Source organism: Sinocyclocheilus rhinocerous, unplaced genomic scaffold, assembly GCF_001515625.1.
Source record: "Sinocyclocheilus rhinocerous isolate Xijiao unplaced genomic scaffold, SAMN03320098_v1.1 scaffold846, whole genome shotgun sequence".
Taxonomy (NCBI): domain Eukaryota; kingdom Metazoa; phylum Chordata; class Actinopteri; order Cypriniformes; family Cyprinidae; genus Sinocyclocheilus; species Sinocyclocheilus rhinocerous.
The window spans coordinates 82,872-104,857 of record NW_015661883.1 but is presented as its reverse complement, the minus strand read 5'-3'; the positions used below and the strand labels follow the sequence as shown (position 1 = coordinate 104,857).

The 21,986-nt window shown below is 37.7% G+C and overlaps 1 protein-coding gene and 2 pseudogenes across 1 annotated transcript in view; all 3 read left to right on the top strand.

Moving 5' to 3' along the window:
- Positions 1–694, top strand: part of LOC107726762 (glycine-rich cell wall structural protein-like) — a 13,520-nt gene extending 12,826 nt beyond the window's left edge. Inside the window, exon 17 of the mRNA XM_016536447.1 lies at positions 397–694. Within this exon, the coding sequence (XP_016391933.1) occupies positions 397–443 (47 nt within the window). The 3' untranslated portion in view covers positions 444–694. The remainder of the gene's footprint in view (positions 1–396) is intronic.
- A 7,988-nt stretch (positions 695–8,682) lies between these two features.
- Positions 8,683–12,686, top strand: LOC107726761 (LIM domain kinase 1-like; annotated as a pseudogene).
- Positions 12,687–14,642: 1,956 nt separating this feature from the next.
- Positions 14,643–21,986, top strand: part of LOC107726760 (septin-5-like) — a 9,300-nt pseudogene continuing 1,956 nt past the window's right edge.

The window sequence follows — 21,986 nt, the reverse complement described above, 5'->3', positions numbered from 1 at the left end:
TGTTACTTGAAATAAAATAAACTTTAATTGAAATAAAATACAGTAAAATAAAAAATAAAAACTTACTGTTTTTTCCTTACTTATTAAACTTCTTTTTCTAATAGCCAAGGAAACATTCCTGATTTTTATTTAGTTTAACTTGATGTACTAAAATAACTAAAACTGAAATAAAAATGAACAAAAATATAGACAACTAAAAAAGGCAAAAACAACTAAATTACTAAAACTTTAACTGAAATTAAAATGGAAACAGAAAGTATAAAAATAAAAACAAATTCAAAATATTAATAAAAAGTATAATAGTTTCTCAGTGATTCTAAAACTGGTTGTAGTTCGAATAAAAAGAGTGTAAACATGACAGACTGTTATCAGTACTGACAGTGTCTTTTCCTGTAGGGGCCGCAGGATGCCAAGGCAAATACTGCGGAAGGAGGAGGAAGTGAGAAACCAGCTGATAAAAGTGACCTCATAAACAAGTGGTGCTACTGCCTGATCTCAAATGCACTTTTTTTTACAGTTTAAAAGTGCCTCATGTAATATGTGAGAGATTTGGACTAGATTGTATGATTAGATGTGATGTGAACCTCACTTAAGGCACTCTTTGCACTGCCTATACTCCCTTTACTATACTTATGTCACTATACATTTTCTACAAGTGTCACATGATTGCTTGGTTTTTTAAAAACATTTTATTTTCAGCCATTTTACCATTTAATGTTCCATCTTAAAATTCTGCAGTTCCAGCTGTGCATCTCTTATGGTTTTGTTGCAGTAGCTCACTTAGCTGTGTATGTAGACAAATGCAATCTAGGAATGTGTCGCTGCTATTTCAGGATGAACTAATATTGCATAATATATATATATATATATATATATATATAATAACCATGTTTGTCCCACAAACCATGCCCCACCACACATTTTTGACTGACTGAAGTACTGTCCCACATTAGGCTAATCATACTGTCCCACTTTTCGAAAACCACATTTCCTAAAGTGGGACACTAGGAAATTTGATAAACATATAAAATATATAGTTTATACATACAAAGTTATACTACATTTTGATGGACAAACATTTCATAAGCACATTAGACCAAAAAGTAGCAGGACTATTTTGTTTAAAATTAATTTATACTCCTTAATATCAAGTTTGTCAAAACTCTATGTCACTGACCTTTGGGGGGTCTTCACACAATGTGCTTCCTGTCTGATGATTGCTCTGCCCTCAAATATGACTGGACATTTGAGAGGTCATGTGATTTTGATGACATGATACCACAGCTTTGGCTAACCCATAGTTTCACTGGCATTCATGTATTTATGGGGGAGCTACAAACACTAGACCTTAGGTGTTCCACTTTAGGGCAATTCACCCTACATAGGAGTTTTCTTATTTTTTCATACTGCAATAAAAAAAAAAACAGCACGCAACCACTGCTGCAAATGCAAATTCTGTATTATAGGCTATTATTCAATAAGTATATGCACAGGTATATGAATTCCCGGTGGCCAGCTCAAGGCTGTTCAGGACACACGGAAAGTGGTGCAACCGGTGCTCGTTCAGCCGAAGTACACCCGTCTCTTGCGCATGCACAGCTATTCATATTGGTTATAAATATTAATATATGGCATGTATAAATATTATACATATAGGCTATTATGCATGCAATAAGGTGAGCCACATGACTTTTCCTCCCATATTAGCCTTCCTGGCCACGGGTCGGAAATAATGGGAGCTTGGGGCAAAAATGCCACCAAACTGAACAAAAGTGCCCCTGTAAAATTAAACTATTACGGGTGACACGAATAAAGTGAAAATGAAATGAAAAGTGTTGATTGCAGCATTAAATTTAGATATGCTCATGTTGCATCATATTTAGTTTTAGGCGTTTTTACAGCGTTTTGCATCATTTGAGCATCGTGACAATTCACAAACTATCCAGGACATCTGAGCAATTAACGAACAGAGAAATATTCAGCAGAGGGTTTCAAAGGTTACTATATTCACATTGAATTAATTCATGTGCCCACCAATTATACACGCTTTCATTACACAGCAAACTCCAAAGACATAAATATCTGTAAGTGCATCAATTAAATAACACACATCAATAGAGACACACCAAAAATCACACAATACATGCCACTGAGACCACTCTGGCTAAATACTTAGCTGTCGTCAATGTACAACATAAAAATGGCACATGAATAATAATAATAATAGTAACCTGCCCTAACACCCCCCTGTTCACGCACACTCACAAACACACAACAAGCGCCGGAAGGCCGATGTTGTGCCCAATTTCGAGCCCCTGCCAAATTATTACCCCCCTCGTTGAAGCCGCTATCTGATTGCCTAATCCTAACCCCACCCCTAATCATAACCCCTCCCCCACACCTAATCCTAAACCTACCAATACTAGGGGGTAATAATCTGGCAGGGAGTAAGAATTAGGCACAACACCAGTAAAAATCAAACATTCACATTAAACCAGGCCCCCCCGGCGAATCAGATGCGCCCAATCTAGCTACAATTCAATAAACCATAAGAGCAAATAATGTACTGCTGGCCTTCTTACCCGCTGCCGGACGTGGGGTACAGCGTTCGGGAAAACCTCCGGCAGCCGCCAAACTTTAGTTAGGGAAAACCCACAACTACAAACTGTCCCTCCCAATAGCTTCGCACACGTCGCAAGGAAACATCCAGCCCACATCCCGGCATGGCAGCCTCGGCAAGAAGCTCAGCAGCACTCACATACAAAAGACCCCCCTCACAACAGCAGACATCATATTTATCCATTTCCTTACAAATGCAGCACAGGTGTTAATTTCTTTCCCCCAATGAGATGTGAGGACAACATTACGGGCGCTACTACCATCGCCCCTCCCCTTATGAAGGGCTTACATTATGAATGCAATGACCAACCAGAGGTGTTCAGCCATCGCTGAAACGCCTCTCTCATCTCATCGCAAATTCTCTCATCATAAACAACAAAGTGCAGATGTACCTACGATATAAGTAAGAGATTCATTTCACAGTGTTTGAGAGTGCTTAAACTTGCGCTAGCCTTAAGTCATTGATAATGTTATCTGATAAAGTATATGTTCTTTGCTCGCTTTCTGTTTTGCTACAGTATGATTTATTCGCTGTTTGTATAACCATGGAAATGAAAGGATTATAATTAGTAACTTAGATTGTTTTATTTAATTGAGCTCCCGTTAAATACAAATTTAATCTTATAAAATATATTTAATGACATGACACCCATATCTGGTAGGCTACTTATATGGTGTTAGTTAAATGGTGTTAGTTAAACTCGCAGGGTGCTATAAAGGCTCCCGTCGAGGGGCCAAACATGAAGGCTCCACAGCTCTGGCAGGGGATGCCAAATCATGCCCTTTGCTTGCGAGAGAAGGCCCTTTGTCAGTGGTGTCGGCCACAGGGCTGCCGATAGCAGCTGAATCAACTCGGGGAACCTACGTCTGATTCCTCCAGAGTGGGGCCAACAAGAGAATCTGACTTCCCTGATGACCTGAAGAAGCAGGGTAACCGGGGGAAGGCTTACAGGCGAGCACTGGGCCAGTCATGGGCCAGGGCATCTCACAGCTTAGAGAAATAAATTGGGCAGTGAAAGTTGTCTTTCAGACCAGATCATTTGAGCCATTTGGGGATGAAGCCTCCATTCTCCTGGAGCCACATTGCCCCTGGACAGCATGTCTGCCCCGTGGTTCAGTCTGCCAGGCACATGAACAACTCTCAACGAGAGGAGTTTGCCTTGTGCCCATAAAAGGAGGCGTCGAGCTAACCATGAAGGGAGCGTGACCTAAGACCGCCTTGGTGATTGATAAAGGCTACCACCGTCATGTTGTCTGAATGGACCAGGACATGGTGCCCCTTTAATGCCGGTAGGAAGGTTTTGAGGGCTTGAAAAAAACGCCATTATCTCAAGGCAGTTGATGTGTAAGCATTGCTCCAGGTTTGACCAGGAGCTTGAACACCTGTCTGCCCTTGTACAGAGCTCCCCAACCCAAGTTGGAAGCATCTGTCATGACCACCTTCCTTCTGGAGGTCAGTCCCAATGGGATGCCTGATTGAAACAGGCGAGGGGTTTTCCAAGGGGCCACAGCTCTGATCCAGTGGTGGGTTACCCTGAGATGAAAATGTACCAGGCGCCAAGCTTTGGACTGGACATGGGCTTGAGCCAATACAGGAATCACAGAGAAAGCGGCTGACATGAGGCCAAGTATCCTCTGGAAAGCCCTGAGGGGACATGAAGTCCCGAGTCTGAATGAGGCAGCTAGCCGCTGAATTGTCAGGGAGCGTTCCGGCGTAATCCATGCCCGCATCTAGGCAGAATCAATAACTGTCCCCAGAAAGACTACTCACTGGCTGGGAGACAGAAAGCTCTTGGCTAAATAGAATTTTAGCCCAAGCCGCTCCTGACACATTGACCTGTGAGTTCCTGTTCAGACCTGGCTAAGACCAGCCAGTCGTATAGGTAATTCACAATGCGGATTCCCATCTGTCTCAGGGGAAGGAGCCGCGCCCATGCACTTCTCATAACCGCACAGTTCAGATGCCTGGGCCAGCCATATTTCTTGGGAGCGAGGAAGTAGCAGATGTAAAAGCCTGACTCGCTGTTCGCTAGAGGAACCGTTTCCACCGTTCCTTTTGCAAGCAGACTTTGCACTTCAGACCGGAGAACATAAGCATTGTTGTCCTGTACCGAAGTTTGAATAATGCCTCTGAAGCGAGGTGGCCTGAGAGCGAACTGGGGTGAGCAGCCTCATTCTTGGGGGCTGGAGCGCTTAGGCAGGAAGTGATGCATGACCTGCGATGAATTCTGTGCTGCAGTGAATCTCTTTGCAAATCTGCCAGGCAGATGGCGGGTAGAGGTGTGCAGCGACCGCCTCTTCTTGGGGGGTGGAGCTTGCCATACCCTCTTACTTCAGCGCCGTCAACAGAGATGAGGGCAGCAGAATAATAAAAGTGGACACGTGCCGAGTAGGGGTGCGCCACACCTTGGTGAGTTCATTGTGAACTTCTGGGAAAAACGGCATCTGTCTCTGGCGAGAGATTCGTTGATGACAGCCCAGCGGACATCATTCGTCTAAATGGTAAAGGGCAGGCTCTTCTATTGCCAACCATTCTAAGCCGAGATTCTCCACAGCCTGGTGAGAATGCGAATCAGTTCTCTCTCCGCCAGCCCATAATAACCCATTGGGGAGAAGGGTGTTAGGGTCCTCTCTGGAGCATGCCCGATCCTCCAAATCTGAAGCTGTCAGTGATATGGAATCATCAGTGACAGCATTCTCCTCTGATCTGCCTAAAAAGATCGAACTGCTCGTTAGACGAGGGGCGGCTGATCAAAGTGCTTTATGAGACCCAGTGAAAAGAAAGATTCATTAAAAGAAAAATGTAATCTCTCTCCTTTTTGCCACCCTGACTGTGCTGCCACCCTAGGCGGCTGTCTAGTTCACCTATAGGCACACGCTGGCCCTGATTATTTATATAATGTTGAATAAAGGCAGGTTTTAAACTGAAAGTTTTTTTTTTACGTTGTATTGTAATTTTAACAATCTATTAATGACGATTTCTTTTGGTCATTTTTTTTATGTTCCATGACTTGTTTTGACTATCATAATTGTTTTACTTTTATCAGTATAGCTTCCCAATGTATTACACCAGATGTAATTCTAATAGCAAATAGAAATTACTTTGGTTCCACTCTACTTTAAAGTTTAAAGACTGGATGGAAGTAGTCCACAGTCAAATACGTCATGAGCAGTTCCAAAGCAAGATCCTTTCATAATTTCTCTTGCATGAATACACTTACACAAGCAGATGTAATTCTAATAGCAAATAGAAATTACTTTGGTTCCACTCTACTTTAAAGTTTAAAGACTGGATGGAAGTAGTCCACAGTCAAATACGTCATGCAGTTCCAAAGCAAGATCCTTTCATAATTTCTCTTGCATGAATACACTTACACAAACCCTCCCTTCATGAAGGAGGGGGATTTAAATGCATGTCTCTGCCCGGTCATGTAGTTCATGAGGGCTATCAGCAGGTGACACTGGTCGGGTAACTCTATATCCTCTGAGAGTATGCATTCTTTCTGCAGACTAAAGCAGAAGAAGGTGGGCTAAAGTTAGGAAGAGTAGGAGGGATTTGTGTCTCTTTTCAGACACTCGGCAGGAAGCAGTATAGCGAAGCTCAGTACTGCATATGCTGATATGAAAGATAAACTGTTTGAGTCTGTTTGTAACAGTTTTGTCCTCTCCTCCCACTTTACTCCACCCCTGAAATGAGTGGGGGACAGTAAGAAAACTACTTGAGCATTACTACTGCTGCTATGCTCAAGTCTTGTCAGGACCTATATTGCCGGAGAGGAGGGAAGGCAAGGTAAGTCAAACTGGACTTGTTTTGTTTACTAATTTATGCCTTCTCTATGTCTTATTTCTTTATTTTCCTTCGATTCTTGGAAAAAGGCCCACAGTTGTGGTTTTTCTTGCTGGTACATGCCCTCATATGTACATTTCTATACAGAAAGAGAATTAAGATTGTGTTTGTTTCACACCAGTTCTGTTCACTCCCACTTCTCTACTGAGAATCCGGTTTACCAAATTGATGCAGGGTTTTAATAACATTGGCATTTAGATAGGGTTTTGCATGTGTTCATTACCACGACAGGCAAACTTGTACAAATAATAATATATGAGTTTGTACTAAATCCTGTCTGTTTGGCATAAATTGTTATTATCAGACAAGTGGATGAAATGTGCAAAAGCGTATTTAATCTGGCCTAGAGGCATATAAAGTATACTAAAATTGTACTTATCTTAAAGTACTGTCAAATTCTCAGTTCAAAGTCAAAGTATCTAGACAAAATGCTCTTGAATTAAAGCAAATGAGCTTCACATTCAGCTGAACTTGACATAATAAATTGAAATATTATTTAACTTTTAAAATAAACTGTTGAAGAGACTTTGACATTATGCTCAAATTATGCTTTGACAGATAATCAAACCTTTTAAAGAAACAAGTTCAGTCGCAATTTACCAAATGTTAAACTTTTTATTCTGAAGCAGATTATTTTATTATTGTGTACCGTTTCATATTTATTTGTTTATAAATAACTCAAGTTTGTCAAGAATGAATGACCCTAGTTGGCCAGCTACAGTTTACTGAAATTGATTTCATTCAGAAAATACAATTTGTGCAGATTTGATAGTTGATATTTATTTATTCATTTTAATTATCCATCCATTTAGTTATTTATTTAACGTGAGAAAAGGTTATAGTAATAAAGTCCTGCAAAAAGACTAGAAGTCATATGATGTTGTAAAAGTGCAAGTATTCAGTTTCAATAACACTCAAGTAAAGCTCAAATTTTCCAAAATAATACTTAATTATAGTAATGAAGTACAATACTGTACTTTCCACAGCATTGTACAATACTATACTTTCACCGTCAACCACTGCATTGAGCAACACCTTCTTGTTATTCTGCTTTTCTGCTCTATGTTTGCTAGTGTTTAAGACTACATAATGTGTGTGTGTGTGTGTGTGTGTGTACACGAGTGTGTGTGTGTGTGTGTGTGTGTGTGTGTCATCCAACTGTTAATTTCATCAATGCATTGGCAGAGGGAGTCAATGGGGCTGTAGTCATTTGGCGATAAGGCTAGGTAAATCTGGGTATCATCAGCATAGCTGTGATAGGCAATTTGGTTCTTTCTCATTATTTGACTTAGTGGGAGCATATACAGGTTAAACAAGAGCATTAGACATTAGCATTAGACAACAATAGTAAGTGTAAATGTAAAAAAAGGAAATGAGCATGCACATGGAAATATCCAATATAGGCCTGTAGCGTCTGGACCAATCAAACACACAATATATATTTTGTTAGCTATATTTAACAAATACTCTGTAACACTAATTATAACTAGTTATGATTAATTATTCATATTTCCCCATGAGCTGATTCGCTACAGGCCAATGCAGATAAAAACTATAATAAAGGCTTATAAACTACACTGTGTGTGTGTGTGTGTGTGTGTGTCTATATATATATATATATATATTTGTCATCTAATGCTCAATTAAACTTAATCTTTAAAAACACTTATAATTTTATAACATTGTTAAATGTAATCTTTAGCTAATCTCAAACTATGCATTTTTCATGCATGTTGTGATGCCTAAATGGTCTTTTAAAATTATTGATTTTAGTTTTTAGTGTTTTATTTATTTACTTTTACTTTTTTTTTTTGTTAAAATTTTATAGAATTTAAAAAAAAAAAGTCCATTACATAAAAGCAATTATCAGCTGCTGTAAATAATGGCTAGAAAGCAGCATGGCCATCTTTGAGTGCCGCTAAGCAGTTACACTAACAAGACTTTTGTGAAGATTGTGTCGCTTGTAAACAACAGAGCATTTACTACAACAACATCCAAATCTGTAATTTCATCTTTTTTAAAAGATACTGACTAATCATCAGGTGTGAACCTAGTGGATTCATGAATACATGCATTCCTTTAGTAGACTGCACAATCAAACAACAATGCACTCACTAAACAACAACAGCAATTTGATCTTATCTTGATCCTATCTTTTTGTAGACAACCCCTCCGACTCGTTTCCTTCCATTGTGCTGCTACACTTCTGTAGTATGATGTCATCCAGCCTGTCCCACCTCAACACCTCCCTTACTGTTTCATCTGAATTCAAGAAAAACTGTACTAGAAAATAATAAACTAACTTTGCCTCTTCCTTCCATCTCTGCAGGTGGCTGGGAAGCATAATTACCATCCCGAGTGTTTTCTCTGTGAAAGCTGTGGCATGGTTATTGGAGATGGTGATTCTTTCATTCTAGTGGATTTGACCAATTTATACTGGTCAGTTTTGTCAAAACATTTTACTACTTGCTAATCTTGAGATATTTTGATGGAAAAGTACCTTTTTAAAGTAAACGTTTTGTCAGGTTTAATGAGTTTTCTTCTTCTCTCATAGTGGACAATGTGGACGCGAGGTGGTGTCGATGCAGCACTCGGCAGCAAAATGTTCACGGCTTCCTCATACAGTGACATCGATGTCATTTCCTCCTTCTGCAGAAAGCAGGCGAGGTTTATCCTTCACAGTGGAGCAGAAGGATGCAGGCCCTTTGATCACTGTATCTCAGTAAGTTGTCAGTATAGACACAGTTACACCTGAGCAAAAATATAGGGCCACCAAACATGATTTTATTAAATAAATTATGAAATTAATGATTGCATTCAATAAATATTGACTTTTTTTTCTCCTAAAAAATTCACAGACTGGATATGCACAACCTGAGCCCTGAAGTTAAGCCTTTGATCCATGTTGGAGATAGGATTCTTGAGATCAATGGAATTTCTGTCCAGAACATTCCACTCAGTGAGGTCAGTCCTGTACCTCAGATAAGATCAAATAATCTGGACGACACATCTCATTTCACCATTACCCTTTATATTTCGGCCTTTTTAACAGATAGATCTGGTGATTCAATAATATTTATTTATTTATTTATACTTAAAACGAGAAAAAAAAGACATTTTGCCAATAGACCATGAAAAATATATTAATTCAAGATATATTCTTTGGAAACAAGTCTCAAATGATTTTCATGTAAACTGATTTTAGAGGTTTTTACTGGATAACAGGACTATAATTAAGAAAATGTGTAAATGTTATTTGATAAAAAGTCAGTAGGTCTTTATTAAGAACCTGCTATACAGGTTTGTTGTAGGTGTCAAACGTTATACATAAACATTTTTCCTGTAAAGATAAAACCCTGGTTTAGTTAGTCATTTTTTGGATAATATAAAAAGCACCAAATAATTAAAAAAAGGTCATGTTTCTGACGCGCTCTTACTAACGTTATTCGGTTTTCTTTGTCTGCCTCTGCAGGCGCAGCTGCAGTACTGATAAAGCTCCATGCTCGCAACGACACGCTGCAATTCTTTCCCATAGAAGAGACATTAATCGATCAGAGTCTCTGCGTTTTGACCCTAGTGACAAAACACAACGTATCTTCCGTCCCTTAGACCTAATATATGGGGAAGTTTTGGGAAAAGGTTGTTTTGGACAAGCCATAAAGGTAAAGCAATGAGTCTGAATGATCACAGTGAGTCTCACTTGAGATCACAGACTGACAGTACGGAATTAACTGCCTGCTTTGGGTTGTTAGGTGACACATTCGGAAACAGGTGAGGTCATGGTGATTAAGGAACTTCTTCAATTCGATGAAGAGACTCAGAAGACATTCCTGAAAGAGGTTTGTTGTAGTTTTTTGCTTTCTCAGACCACTAAGGAGCAAATGGATTGTTTACTAATCTAAACTGATACAGAGCACTGGTTACAAATCACAACTGAACACGATCCTACAGAACTCACAAAACAAGAAGACTTGTCTGGCCTACTGGGAGAAGAACTGGACCACCCTGGAAAACTAGGTTTCATTCCCCTTCCCAGCAACAGACGAATAAGCCCTCGATCCAAAAATATTCTGTAAGAATTATGGCACTATAAGATTTTATTACATGTAATACTACACTTCAAAGAAATTTATTTTTTTCTTGTTTTTTAGGTAAAAATATCTAAGCAACATAAATTTTTTGAAAAGCAAAAAAGGCTGATTTTCAGAGAATGCACATTGAATAAATTATTATTTTTTTCTTCCCGGTGGTAATTTTTTATTATCAAAACACAACGTATCTTCCGTCCCTTAGACCTAATATATGGGGAAGTTTTGGGAAAAGGTTGTTTTGGACAAGCCATAAAGGTAAAGCAATATGTCTGAATGATCACACTGAGTATCACTTGAGATCACAGACTGACGGAATGAAGGAATTAACTGCTTCCTTTGGGTTGTCAGGTGACGCATTCGGAAACAGGTGAGGTCATGGTGATTAAGGAACTTCTTCAATTCGATGAAGAGACTCAGAAGACATTCCTGAAAGAGGTTTGTTGTAGTTTTTTGCTTTCTCAGACCACTAAGGAGCAAATGGATTGTTTACTAATCTAAACTTTTTTGGCTCCAGGTCAAAGTAATGAGATGCCTAGAACATCCTAATGTCTTAAAGTTTATCGGCATTCTCTACAAAGACAAACGGCTGAACCTGATCTCGGAGTATGTGCAAGGAGGAACGCTGACGGACACCATCCAGAAAATGGTTTGTTTTTATTCTTTACTGGATTTCATTGCATGAAGTCCATATATTCTTGACAAAAAACATTGTTTTGTTGTTCTGGTTCTGTTTTGGTTCTGAGTGAGTAAACTCATTTTGTTTCATAATTTAGGACAGGGATCACCCTTGGAAACTTAGAGTGAGCTATGCCAAAGACATTGCCGCTGGAATGGTACGTAATGAAGAGCAATGAGTTTTTGCAGAATAATAGAGTTGAAATTTAAAGAAAACATTGAGTTTTAAGTCTACAAGCAGTTTGTTACTATCCAACAATGCAAGAAAAGATGGAATTTTTACATCAGATCTCCACTATCTTTCCTAATTCCTTGATGCAAAGACATGTCTTGACAGGGAACATGAATCTGAAGCTAAATTTAGTTAGCTTCTAAATATGAAAGATGTTTTGCCATATAATACAGTCTACACATGTATGTGTAGACTGTATCATAATGGCAAATCATCTTTTTTTTCAAAAAATTTTCTCTTTCCAACCCAGGCTTACCTACATTCAATGAATGTCATTCATCGGGATCTAAACTCACACAACTGCTTTGTCCGAGAGGTCAGAATACATCTCAATACTCATAAATGTAGATCATGTCTCCAACTGAACTAAATTGTGTGACAATACTGGTTTTCCTCACAGAACCAAACAGTGGTAGTTGCTGACTTTGGTTTGGCCCAGCTTGTAAAGGAAGAAAAGAGCTCCTCTCCTGGACAAATGTCCAAATTGAACAAGCTTGGTCGTAAAAAACGGTATATGGTGGTGGGCAACCCCTACTGGATGGCACCAGAAATGATCCACGGTAAGCCATATGAATTAACAATCAAAGACTGATGACGAGGAATGACCATTTTGCAGTTTTGTGATTTTTTTTTTTGTTTGTTTTTTTTCTGCAGGAAAAGTCTACGATGAACATGTTGACATTTTCTCATTCGGGATTGTTGTTTGTGAGGTAAGCTTATAAATTTCTCTACTTTTAGTCAATTTTTTAAAAATATAATTGAACATACAATATATGTATATTCCTCATGACAGATCATCGGAAGAGTATATGCCGATCCAGATTACCTCCCTCGCACGCAGGATTTTGGACTGAATGTGAATGAATTCTTGGAGCGCTATATGTCCAAAGATTGCCCTGAGGCTTTCTTTCCCATTGCGGTTCTGTGTTGTGCCTTGGAGGCTGAGAAACGGTGATTCTCATTTACAAATCATAACCTTACCACAAACAAAATCTCATTTGCTAAAACGTAGGGTTTTCTCCCTATTTCTTTCTATAGTCCCAGTTTTGCTAAATTAGAGGAGTGGCTGGAGAACCTGCTGATGCACATGGAGATAGGACTTCATCTGATGTCAGAGCTGGATAAAATCCGCCAAGTGTTTTGGGAAAACCACAGCCAGTCAAAACAAACTTATGGGATTCCTTCAAAACAGATGGAGAACTAAGCCTTAGGAAGAAGCTGAGATTTCATGTGATCTGTGGGCGGTTGCATAAAATGCTTAGACTAGTCTTACAAGTTAGTCTGACTGGTTATATATATATATATTTATATATTAAAGTCTGTTACATTAAAACATAGATTTTCTATTTTCTATTTTGAATAAAAATAAGTCTCTTTGCTAACTGCTAGTTGGTCAGACTAGGGGCGAATTCCAAATGGCTTTTTTTGCACCCTTGAAGAGGGCACTTTGGGAAGGGGACGTCATTTGTAGGGTCATTCCAAACGAAAGTCCTTCAGGAAGGGTCCAGTGATGTCCTTCAGATCGGCCAGCACCAGTTTTTCAAAAGACTTCATGACCACAGACGTTAGAGCCACAGGCCTGTAGTCATTTAGTCCTGTAATTTTGGATTTCTTTGGGATGGGGATGATGGTGGAGCGTTTGAAGCATGAAGGGACTTTGCACAGCTCCAGTGATCTGTTGAAGATGGGGGCCAGCTGGTCAGCACAGGATTTCAGACAGACTGGTGTAACACAATCTGGGCCTGGTGCTTTTTTCCTTTTCTGCTTCCGGAAGACCTGGCGCACCTCGTCTTCACTGATCTGAATTGCAGGTGTGGGGGAGAGGGGGGTTGCTGGAGGTGTGAATGGTTGTGTGGAGAGGTGTTCAGGGCGGGTGTGGGGTGTTTTTTCAAACCTGCAGTAGAACTCGTTTAGATCGTCTGCCAGTTGTTGATTCTCCGCAGTGCTGGGGGATGGTGTCTTGTAGTTGGTGATTTCTTTTAGACTTTTCCACACTGATGCCGAGTCGCTGGAAGTGAACTGAGTCCTTATTTTTTCCGAATAATTCCTCTTTGCCACTCTGATCTCCTTTTCCAGTGTGTATTTAGCCTGTTTATACAAGACATTATTCCCCTTCCTGTGAGCATCTTCTTTGGCCTGACTGAGCTGTCTGAGTTTTGCAGTGAACCATGGTTTGTCGTTGTTGTAGGTTAGATGAGTCCTGGTAGGAATGCACATGTCTTCACAGAAATTGATATAAGATGTTACAGTCTCTGTGAGCTCGTCCAGATCGGTGGCTGCAGCTTCAAAGATGCTCCAATCAGTGAGGTCAAAACAAGCTTGTAAATCCTGCTCTGCTTCATTAGTCCATCTTTTTACGGTCCTTAATACGGGTTTAGCTGATTTCAGTTTCTGCCTGTAGGTCGGTATAAGATGAACCAAGCAGTGATCAGAGAGCCCCAAAGCTGCTCGTGGGACAGAGTGATATGCATCCTTTATTGTGGTGTAACAATGGTCCAGTATATTACTGTCTCTGGTGGGACATGTGATGTGCTGTCTGTATTTTGGCAGTTCACGGGAGAGATTGGCTTTACTAAAGTCCCCGAGAATGATTAAAACAGAGACTGTTTTGTTGTTCTGTGTCTGTAATCTGATCAGCGAGTTTCTGTAAAGCAGAGCTCACGTGCGCTTGCGAAGGAATGTAAACACTCACGAGAATGAACGAGCAAAACTCCCGCGGCGAGTAGAAAGGCTTACAGTTAATGAAGAGCACTTCTAGATCTGAACAGCACATCTTCTTTAACACAGTTACATCTGTACACCACTGTACTTCCGAATGTCCAGCAATTCGTCTCTGGTGAAACTGATTGCAAGGATATAACTAAAGACAGGACAAACTAACAAAAACATAAAAAAACTGCGGAGCACGCCACGGAGGCCGCCATCATCGTCGGCGCCATCACAAGGAATATTAATATTCCTTTATAACATATAAAATATTCTATTTATAACAAAAATCTGAATTGTTATGATTTTGGTAAGTATATATTTACTGAAACCATGACTATTACATATTTTTAATTACAATTATGAATAAATGATGTAAATAAGCCCTGTCACAAGTTTCCAACTCAGAAACAATGAGAAATATACATATTTGTGACGGGGTTGAGCGTGACAGGGTTGTCTTTTGCTCAAAATGGCTACTGCTCCTCATGTAGTTTAGGAGAGTAGACCATATGGCAGCAATAAAATAAGTAGGCCTACATTCTATATACTTATGGGTTCAAATAAAATGTTGAAAAATAATAAGTTTCCATCTTAATTTTATTTGATGGGGTTGAGTTGTTAAGCTTGACCGCACCCTCCCTGCCTATAATATGCCTCAAAAATATGAATAAAAAGTATGATACTACTTACCATTTTCTGCACCACTATTATAGAGACCTGAATTATGTCATTTCTGGTAAATGATGTCACATATGGGTGGAGTCAAAATTATTATGGGTGTCAAATTAGTGTGACGGGGTTGAGTCCAGACTGAGGGACATAACTTTAAAGTCTGTTTTTTATAAAACATCTTGCTTTTTTTTTTTTTTTTGAAAAATATTTTTCAAAAGAAAGAAGCACAAATAAATGCTTACATTATTGCCAAATATTATAGACACTGCATGTGCACATTTTGTTAATAATTGTCTAAGTACAAACTCAGTGAAGTGCCTCAAGGACATGACAAAATGCTTGATGCAAGACAGAAATAAGACATTATTTTATACTAAAAATTATTTAGATGCAATAATTATTTTTATTCATTATAATGGGCATACCAAAGTATTGTAAAAAGCTTTTAACTCCACTTTTAAAAGTCTGGGGGACTGAAATATTACTGAATCCCAGGAATGACCCAGCTCGGAGTGATGGAATATCTGGATATCTAAATGAGCAAACATTTGGATATGAGGTTGAAACTTAATGACCTCTTAATCCTAAGAGTAGCCTAATTACTATATTTAAATAACCAACGTATGGTTCCCAGAAGGCCCAGAAATGAAGTAAAGCAGGAATATGAATTTTTATATTACCCTGAGTTCCCTGACTGATGTATACACTGTATTGGGTTTTAAGTCAAATGAATATATTAAGCGAACGTGAAAGGAAAATAAGAGGTTATTTTTACGCGTTTGAATCATCAGTATGCAAATTCTTTAAATATGAAAACGTACTTACAGACTGTGAGTCAGAACAGTCCCAACAGTCCCAGAACCATTGTAGTCTACTCTCCCAGGATCAGGAAATTTTAGGAGGGCGTGGACCAATCTTAACTTTTATAAAGAATATCTCTTTGGGTTTGAGACTTTAGTCTTTGCAACTTTAGGGATCTTATCTATTCACGAACAGCTTGTAACACTCCAAAGAGAAAGGAAAACTTGAAATTGCATCATATGGCCCCTTTAAACATCCATCACTAGGGTCTTTCACAAACATAAAAACTCTAAAGTCTAACAGCATCTATTATATCCACAATGTCTAAACATCCACTATAGGTTTACACATTGAGGACATTGACTTTCAAGGTAACGTATCTGTAAATTTTTACATTTGCGAACAATTTTTTCTTTATTCTTAGCAGTAAATTGCTGTTGTTATAGAGAAATGTTTAATATGTTTGCTATATACAGTTAGTGTTGTCATGGAAATTACTTTCTAAAATTAATTATTATTGTTAATAATTATTATTTTGTCTATTTCCCATGCCACATCATCTTTTCATGAAAATCTGCCTTAGTTGGGGAGGTAAGTTTTATATTTCATACATAGTTTTCGAAAAGGTTTAGAGAAAAGTTCAAATTTACACAAGCTGCCAATCATCACATTCAGACACATTCTGCCTTTTTTGCTAGTTTTCCATAGCACTGGATGACTCTGGAACGGAGAGTTTCCTCAGGGATCCTGATACTTCTCTTTGTGACCCCACTCAAGCAGAGGACAAAGATGAAAGTATCCATTCCTCTCACACATTCGGCTCATCTTCTTCTCTGTCTGAAGAAAAGACTCATCCCGCTGATGACAAATCACCTCTTAGACCTGTGGGATTACAAATTTAAGAATCTGTTTAAAATATGCTGATCGCTGATGTCACAAATTCTAACTGAATCTGAATTCAACAGTTTTGAGTCTGCTGTTACTTCTGAACTACAACATGCGAGTAAAGGCGATTTGAGAGAAGGTGTTTTGAATATACTAAAGAATATCATGGGACCCAAAATAGACTGGTCCAGAATCATAAGAGTCTCCTGGTCTCTGCTTCGACGAGGAAAAAGTTTCCTACAGACCCAAGAGTCCTGCAGGGGGCCGCTTTGACCCCCATGACTTTTTAGAGGTACTGTAACATGCTGCACACCTGGACCTTCAGTGGCCAAAGTGTGATGAAGTCTCTTATGTTTATGCATTTATTTGATCACAAATACAGTAAAAACAGTAATATTGTTAAACTTTAAAAAACGTGTGATGTGATATACTGTACACAAACCAGATTATGTTTCACTGTCCCTCCCAGAAATATGTTGGCATTGTGACACTGCCAAACCAAGTCCAACAGAAAGCAGTGAAAAGGGGATTTGTGTTCAATCTGATGGTTGTTGGTAAGGAACATATAACATAAATATACACACACAATGCCATTTTTGAAAGAAGACTCCTATGCCCATCAAGGCTGCAGTTATTTGATAATAAAATAAAATAAAACAGTAACATTGTGAAACAATATTACAATTTAAAACAACTGTTTTGTAAAATGTTTTTTTTTCCTGTGATGGCAAATCTGAATTTTCAGTGTCACATGATTGTATATATATATATATATATACATACATACAGTGCTGCTTGAAAGTTTGTGAACCCTTTAGAATTTTCTATATTTCTGCATAAATATAACCCAATACATCATCAGATTTTCACACAAGTCCTAACTGTTGATCAGTCCTGCACAACGTCTTGTTGGAATTTTAGCCCATTCCTCAGTACAAAACTGCTTCAACTACACAGCTTGCTTTTGGAGTGATCTTTGTTGGTCGACCACTTCTGGGGAGGGTACCAGTGGTCTTGAATTTCTTCCATTTGTACACACTCTGTCTAACTGTAGATTTGTGGAGTCCAAACTCTGCCTGATAAGCAACAGCAACTCTTTTTCTGAGGTCCTTAGAGATTTCCTTTGTTCGTGCCATGATTCACTTCTACAAACATGATCAGACTTTGTTACATCCCTGTTCTCTAAATAAAACAGGGCACACACTGACACCTGATAGTCATCTCACTTATTGAAAACACCTCTGAACAGATGTACTCTAATTTCACCTTCAAATGAACTGCTAATCCTAGAGATTCACATATATATAATATTTGATCATTTTGCTGAATAAATAAATGACAAAGTCTATATTTTCATCTCATTTGTTCGACTGATTTGTTCTCTTTGTCAACTTTCAGTACTTGTGTGAAAATCTGATGATCTTTTGGGTTATATTTATGCAGAGATATAGAAAATTCTAAAGGGTTCACAAACTTTCAAGCAGCACTGTATATATATATATGTGTGTGTGTGTATGTGATTTTAAAATATATTATTTTATGTTTAGGTGAGTCTGGCTTAGGCAAATCCACTCTTGTCAACAGCCTTTTCCTCACAAACCTCTACAGGTGCATCTCAATAAATTAGAATGTCGTGGAAAAGTTATTTATTTCAGTAATTCAACTCAAATTGTGAAACTCGTGTATTAAATAAATTCAATGCACACAGACTGAAGTAGTTTAAGTCTTTGGTTCTTTTAATTGTGATGATTTTGGCTCACATTTAACAAAAACCCACCAATTCACTATTCACATGGTTTTTCTTGCTGCTGGAAGGCCGCAGTTTATTATGTAGACCAGGAGATGGAGAAGTACCGCAGAAATTAGATTGGGCTGAACCATAACAACATAACAGACAACAGAGTGCACTGCTGTCTGTACTTCATTTCACCTCATGGCCATGGGTAAGACCTCTTCTCAGCACAGGTGTTTTTGTGTTTATTTCTATCCCAGGATTTTAGTAACCATGAAAATAGAGACCACATTTAATTAACAAATGTCCTTTGTGCTGTCTCAGTCTCAAACCAATTGATGTGAACTTTATGAAGGCCCTGGATCAGAAGGTCAACATTGTGCCTGTGCTGGCTAAAGCAGACAGCCTCACTCCAAAAGAGACCCACAATATGAAGGCAAAGGTGAGAAAACTCACATACAGTGATAGATGTTTCAAAAGAGTATCTATTTTTGAGAACATCCATGGGACTGTCAACAAAAAACACTAAATCTGCCATAATCTCCACAGATTTTGACTGAAATTGACAAATTCAAAATCAAGATCTTCCAGGTCCCAGAGTGTGACCCGGATAATAAAGATCTCTTCAAGCAGCAGACTGTAGAGATAAAGGTCAGGACTACAGGTCACATAGTGATTATTATTTTCTACTAGAAAAGAGTCACAGATTTTGTTTTGCTTTTTAAAAGTTGTAATGACACATTATTTCACTTGTGAAGAAAGTACACAAAAAGAGTAAAGTGTACTGTCAAATGTACTGATTTAAAATAATACTAAAGCATTTGTAATTTGGTAAACTAATGCCATATTATTGAAACTTGTATGTCAATTATTTGAATATATTTGTAAATACACATTTGTAATGATGAAAAGTACATTTATTCAATTTAATATATATTAACTTTAAATGTAATATCGAATTACACACTACAGTTAAAATAATCAATAGGCCTACTTTACATGTGCTTTTAGTATTTTAGTTTACATTAAAATAATTGTACTTTAAAGCACAATAGAAGATTATTGAAACATAATGATTTAAAATGTTCTTTATAGTAAAACTTTTAATTTGACATTATTACGAAGTGTACTTACATGTGTTAACAAACAGTCATGAAATTGTACTCTCTTAAGTACACTTAAGTGGCCTTTTATTTAATTGGTATTATGTACAAGTACAGTTTTTAAAAAATACTTTTAAGATTTTAAGTACAGTACAAGTGCACGTTCAATATAATGAAGTTTTATTTATTTATGTTTTTTTTTTTTTTTTACAAGGATTTAGCTTTTTGGCCTTTTGATAATTTTTATAAAACTTCTGTGACAACTCTATAATGTTTCCATGTCCTTTCATATAGAAGTATACCCTTTGCTGTTATTGGGAGTAATGCAGCAGCAGAGAGAAACGGCAGGAGAGTTCGAGCCCGTGTCTATCCATGGGGTATTGTAGAAAGTATGTTTACTTGTTACTTCATGAGATGTTACATTTACTGTATACTTAAGGCAACATTTAAGATGCTAAAGTATAAAGAGCCTAATTATTTTTTAACTGGAATAGATTTTTGTTTATTTTTAACACCCTGATCTGACTCCTTAGCTTTTTTTGGATATTATTAGCCTACATAAGCTGACGAAAAAGGCTACACAATTTACACAACTTACATTTACAACAAAAGGTTACTATATTTAATACACAGTTACTGCACTTTTACTACAATAAAACCATGGTTAATTTTCGTAAGGGATGTTGGGGTCCCCTTGAAACATTTCCCTTACGAATTACGAAAATTAGCCATGGTTTTATTATAGTAAAAGTGTAGTAACTATGTTTTTTTTGGCGTATTGATTACCATTTGCTTAACCACAAATATCATGGTTAAACTATGGTTAGCAAAACCATGGTTAATTTGTGGTTATCATGGTTTAACTATAGTAACCATGGTTTTTTGGTTTTATTTGTAGTAAAACCATGGTTAATTTTCGTAAGGGTTCCTTTGTGGTCTGTTCTACTTGCAGCACGTTTCTGTATTTGCTTGTGTTGTTTTTGCAGGGCATTTCTGTATTTTGAGTATTTGCAGCACGTGTTGTCAAAATGAAGATGTTTTCTTAATTTGCTTGTGCTTTTTCTATTTGCATGTGTTTTCTTAAGTTGCAGCGCGTTAATCTCTCTTAGCCACCGTGCTTTCTTCTGTCAAACACAAAATGAGAAGTTGTGAAGGATAACATTGCTCTTTCCCATACAGAGAGAGACCAACTTTTTATGTTTTCATTCACTGAATATAGCACAGAGGTCATAAATGGGTATCATATGTAAACCACTGTTTTCTCTCCAACAGTTGAGAATCTATCTCACAGTGATTTTGTGCATCTGAGGAACATGTTGATCCGCACACACATGCAGGACTTGATACATACAACCCACTATCTGTTGTATGAGAACTATCGTATAAATTGCCTGTGCAGGAACCCATTATTGGTATAAAAAGGCAACTTATTTATCCTTTAGCACTGAGAAAATGTCATGACATTGTTAATTCTTACGCTTTTCATAACTACATTTTCATAACATCATTTAATTACTATACTATATACCATAATATATTGGCAGCTGACAATCAAATGAAATCAGCTGCATAAATAATAAGACTTTTGATTATAGAAATATGAATATGAAAAAAAAAATTAGTTCTATCATATATGAAATGAAAACCACCAGGAGGTGGCGACATGTTTTAATAAATGAATCATTCATTCATTCAATTCGTTTAATTTTGGACTGACTGGTCCTTGGATGCTAATTTTTTCTACATTAAACTGTAGCTCGAAGCAACATTGGGTTCCTGTCCTTGGTGTCACGAACTTAATCTCATTTTAATTACTCTAGTTTCTCTTTTTCCCCCCTCATTTCTTTATGTCTGCAATATGAAACAAAAGCAGAAATCAGGTTAATTGTATAAATACATTAAGGTTCATTGTTGGTGCAACACTGCAGCATTGGCAGCACTTTTAAACTGTGAATGTTTCCTGGTGCATGATAACCCATGCCGGGACCTCATGCCCATTCAAAGTGAGGCATGTGCCCCTTCAGATTTTTGAGCCAAGTGGATTTTGAATGCAGCTTCCAAAAGAAAAAAAATAGCCGAATAATATTTTGAATATTTGATACAATCACACCAGCGTGATTAAATTGTTCAGCGCGTCATATCATCAGCTGCTAAATTCAAATCTGCATTTGCTGGCAGGCGCTGAGCCAGAGACAGATGCGTTTTTATAGATGCATTATAACCAATCTCACACGATGCTCTTGAGTTTATGAATGCAATGACCAATCAGATGTGTTCAGATGAGTCATCGCTAAAATGCCGGTGTTTTCTTCACTCGTTGCTGACTGAATACCTCTTTCTGGCGAATTATCTCGTTAGAAACAACAAAGTGCAAATGTGTGTATAAATAAGTAAGATATTCATTTCACAGTGTAAACAGCTTCAGTGATTTTAATGGGAGTTTTTGAGAGTGCTTGAACTCTAGGCTGTCAGTGAAAATGTTCGTTGATAATGTAATGTTCTTTGCTCTCTTTCTGTACAATGAAAGTGTTATGATAAGTAGCCTAACTTACAATGTTTTTATTCACATTAACTTTCAATGTTAAATTCACATTAAATATAAACTCAGTCGTATTAAAAA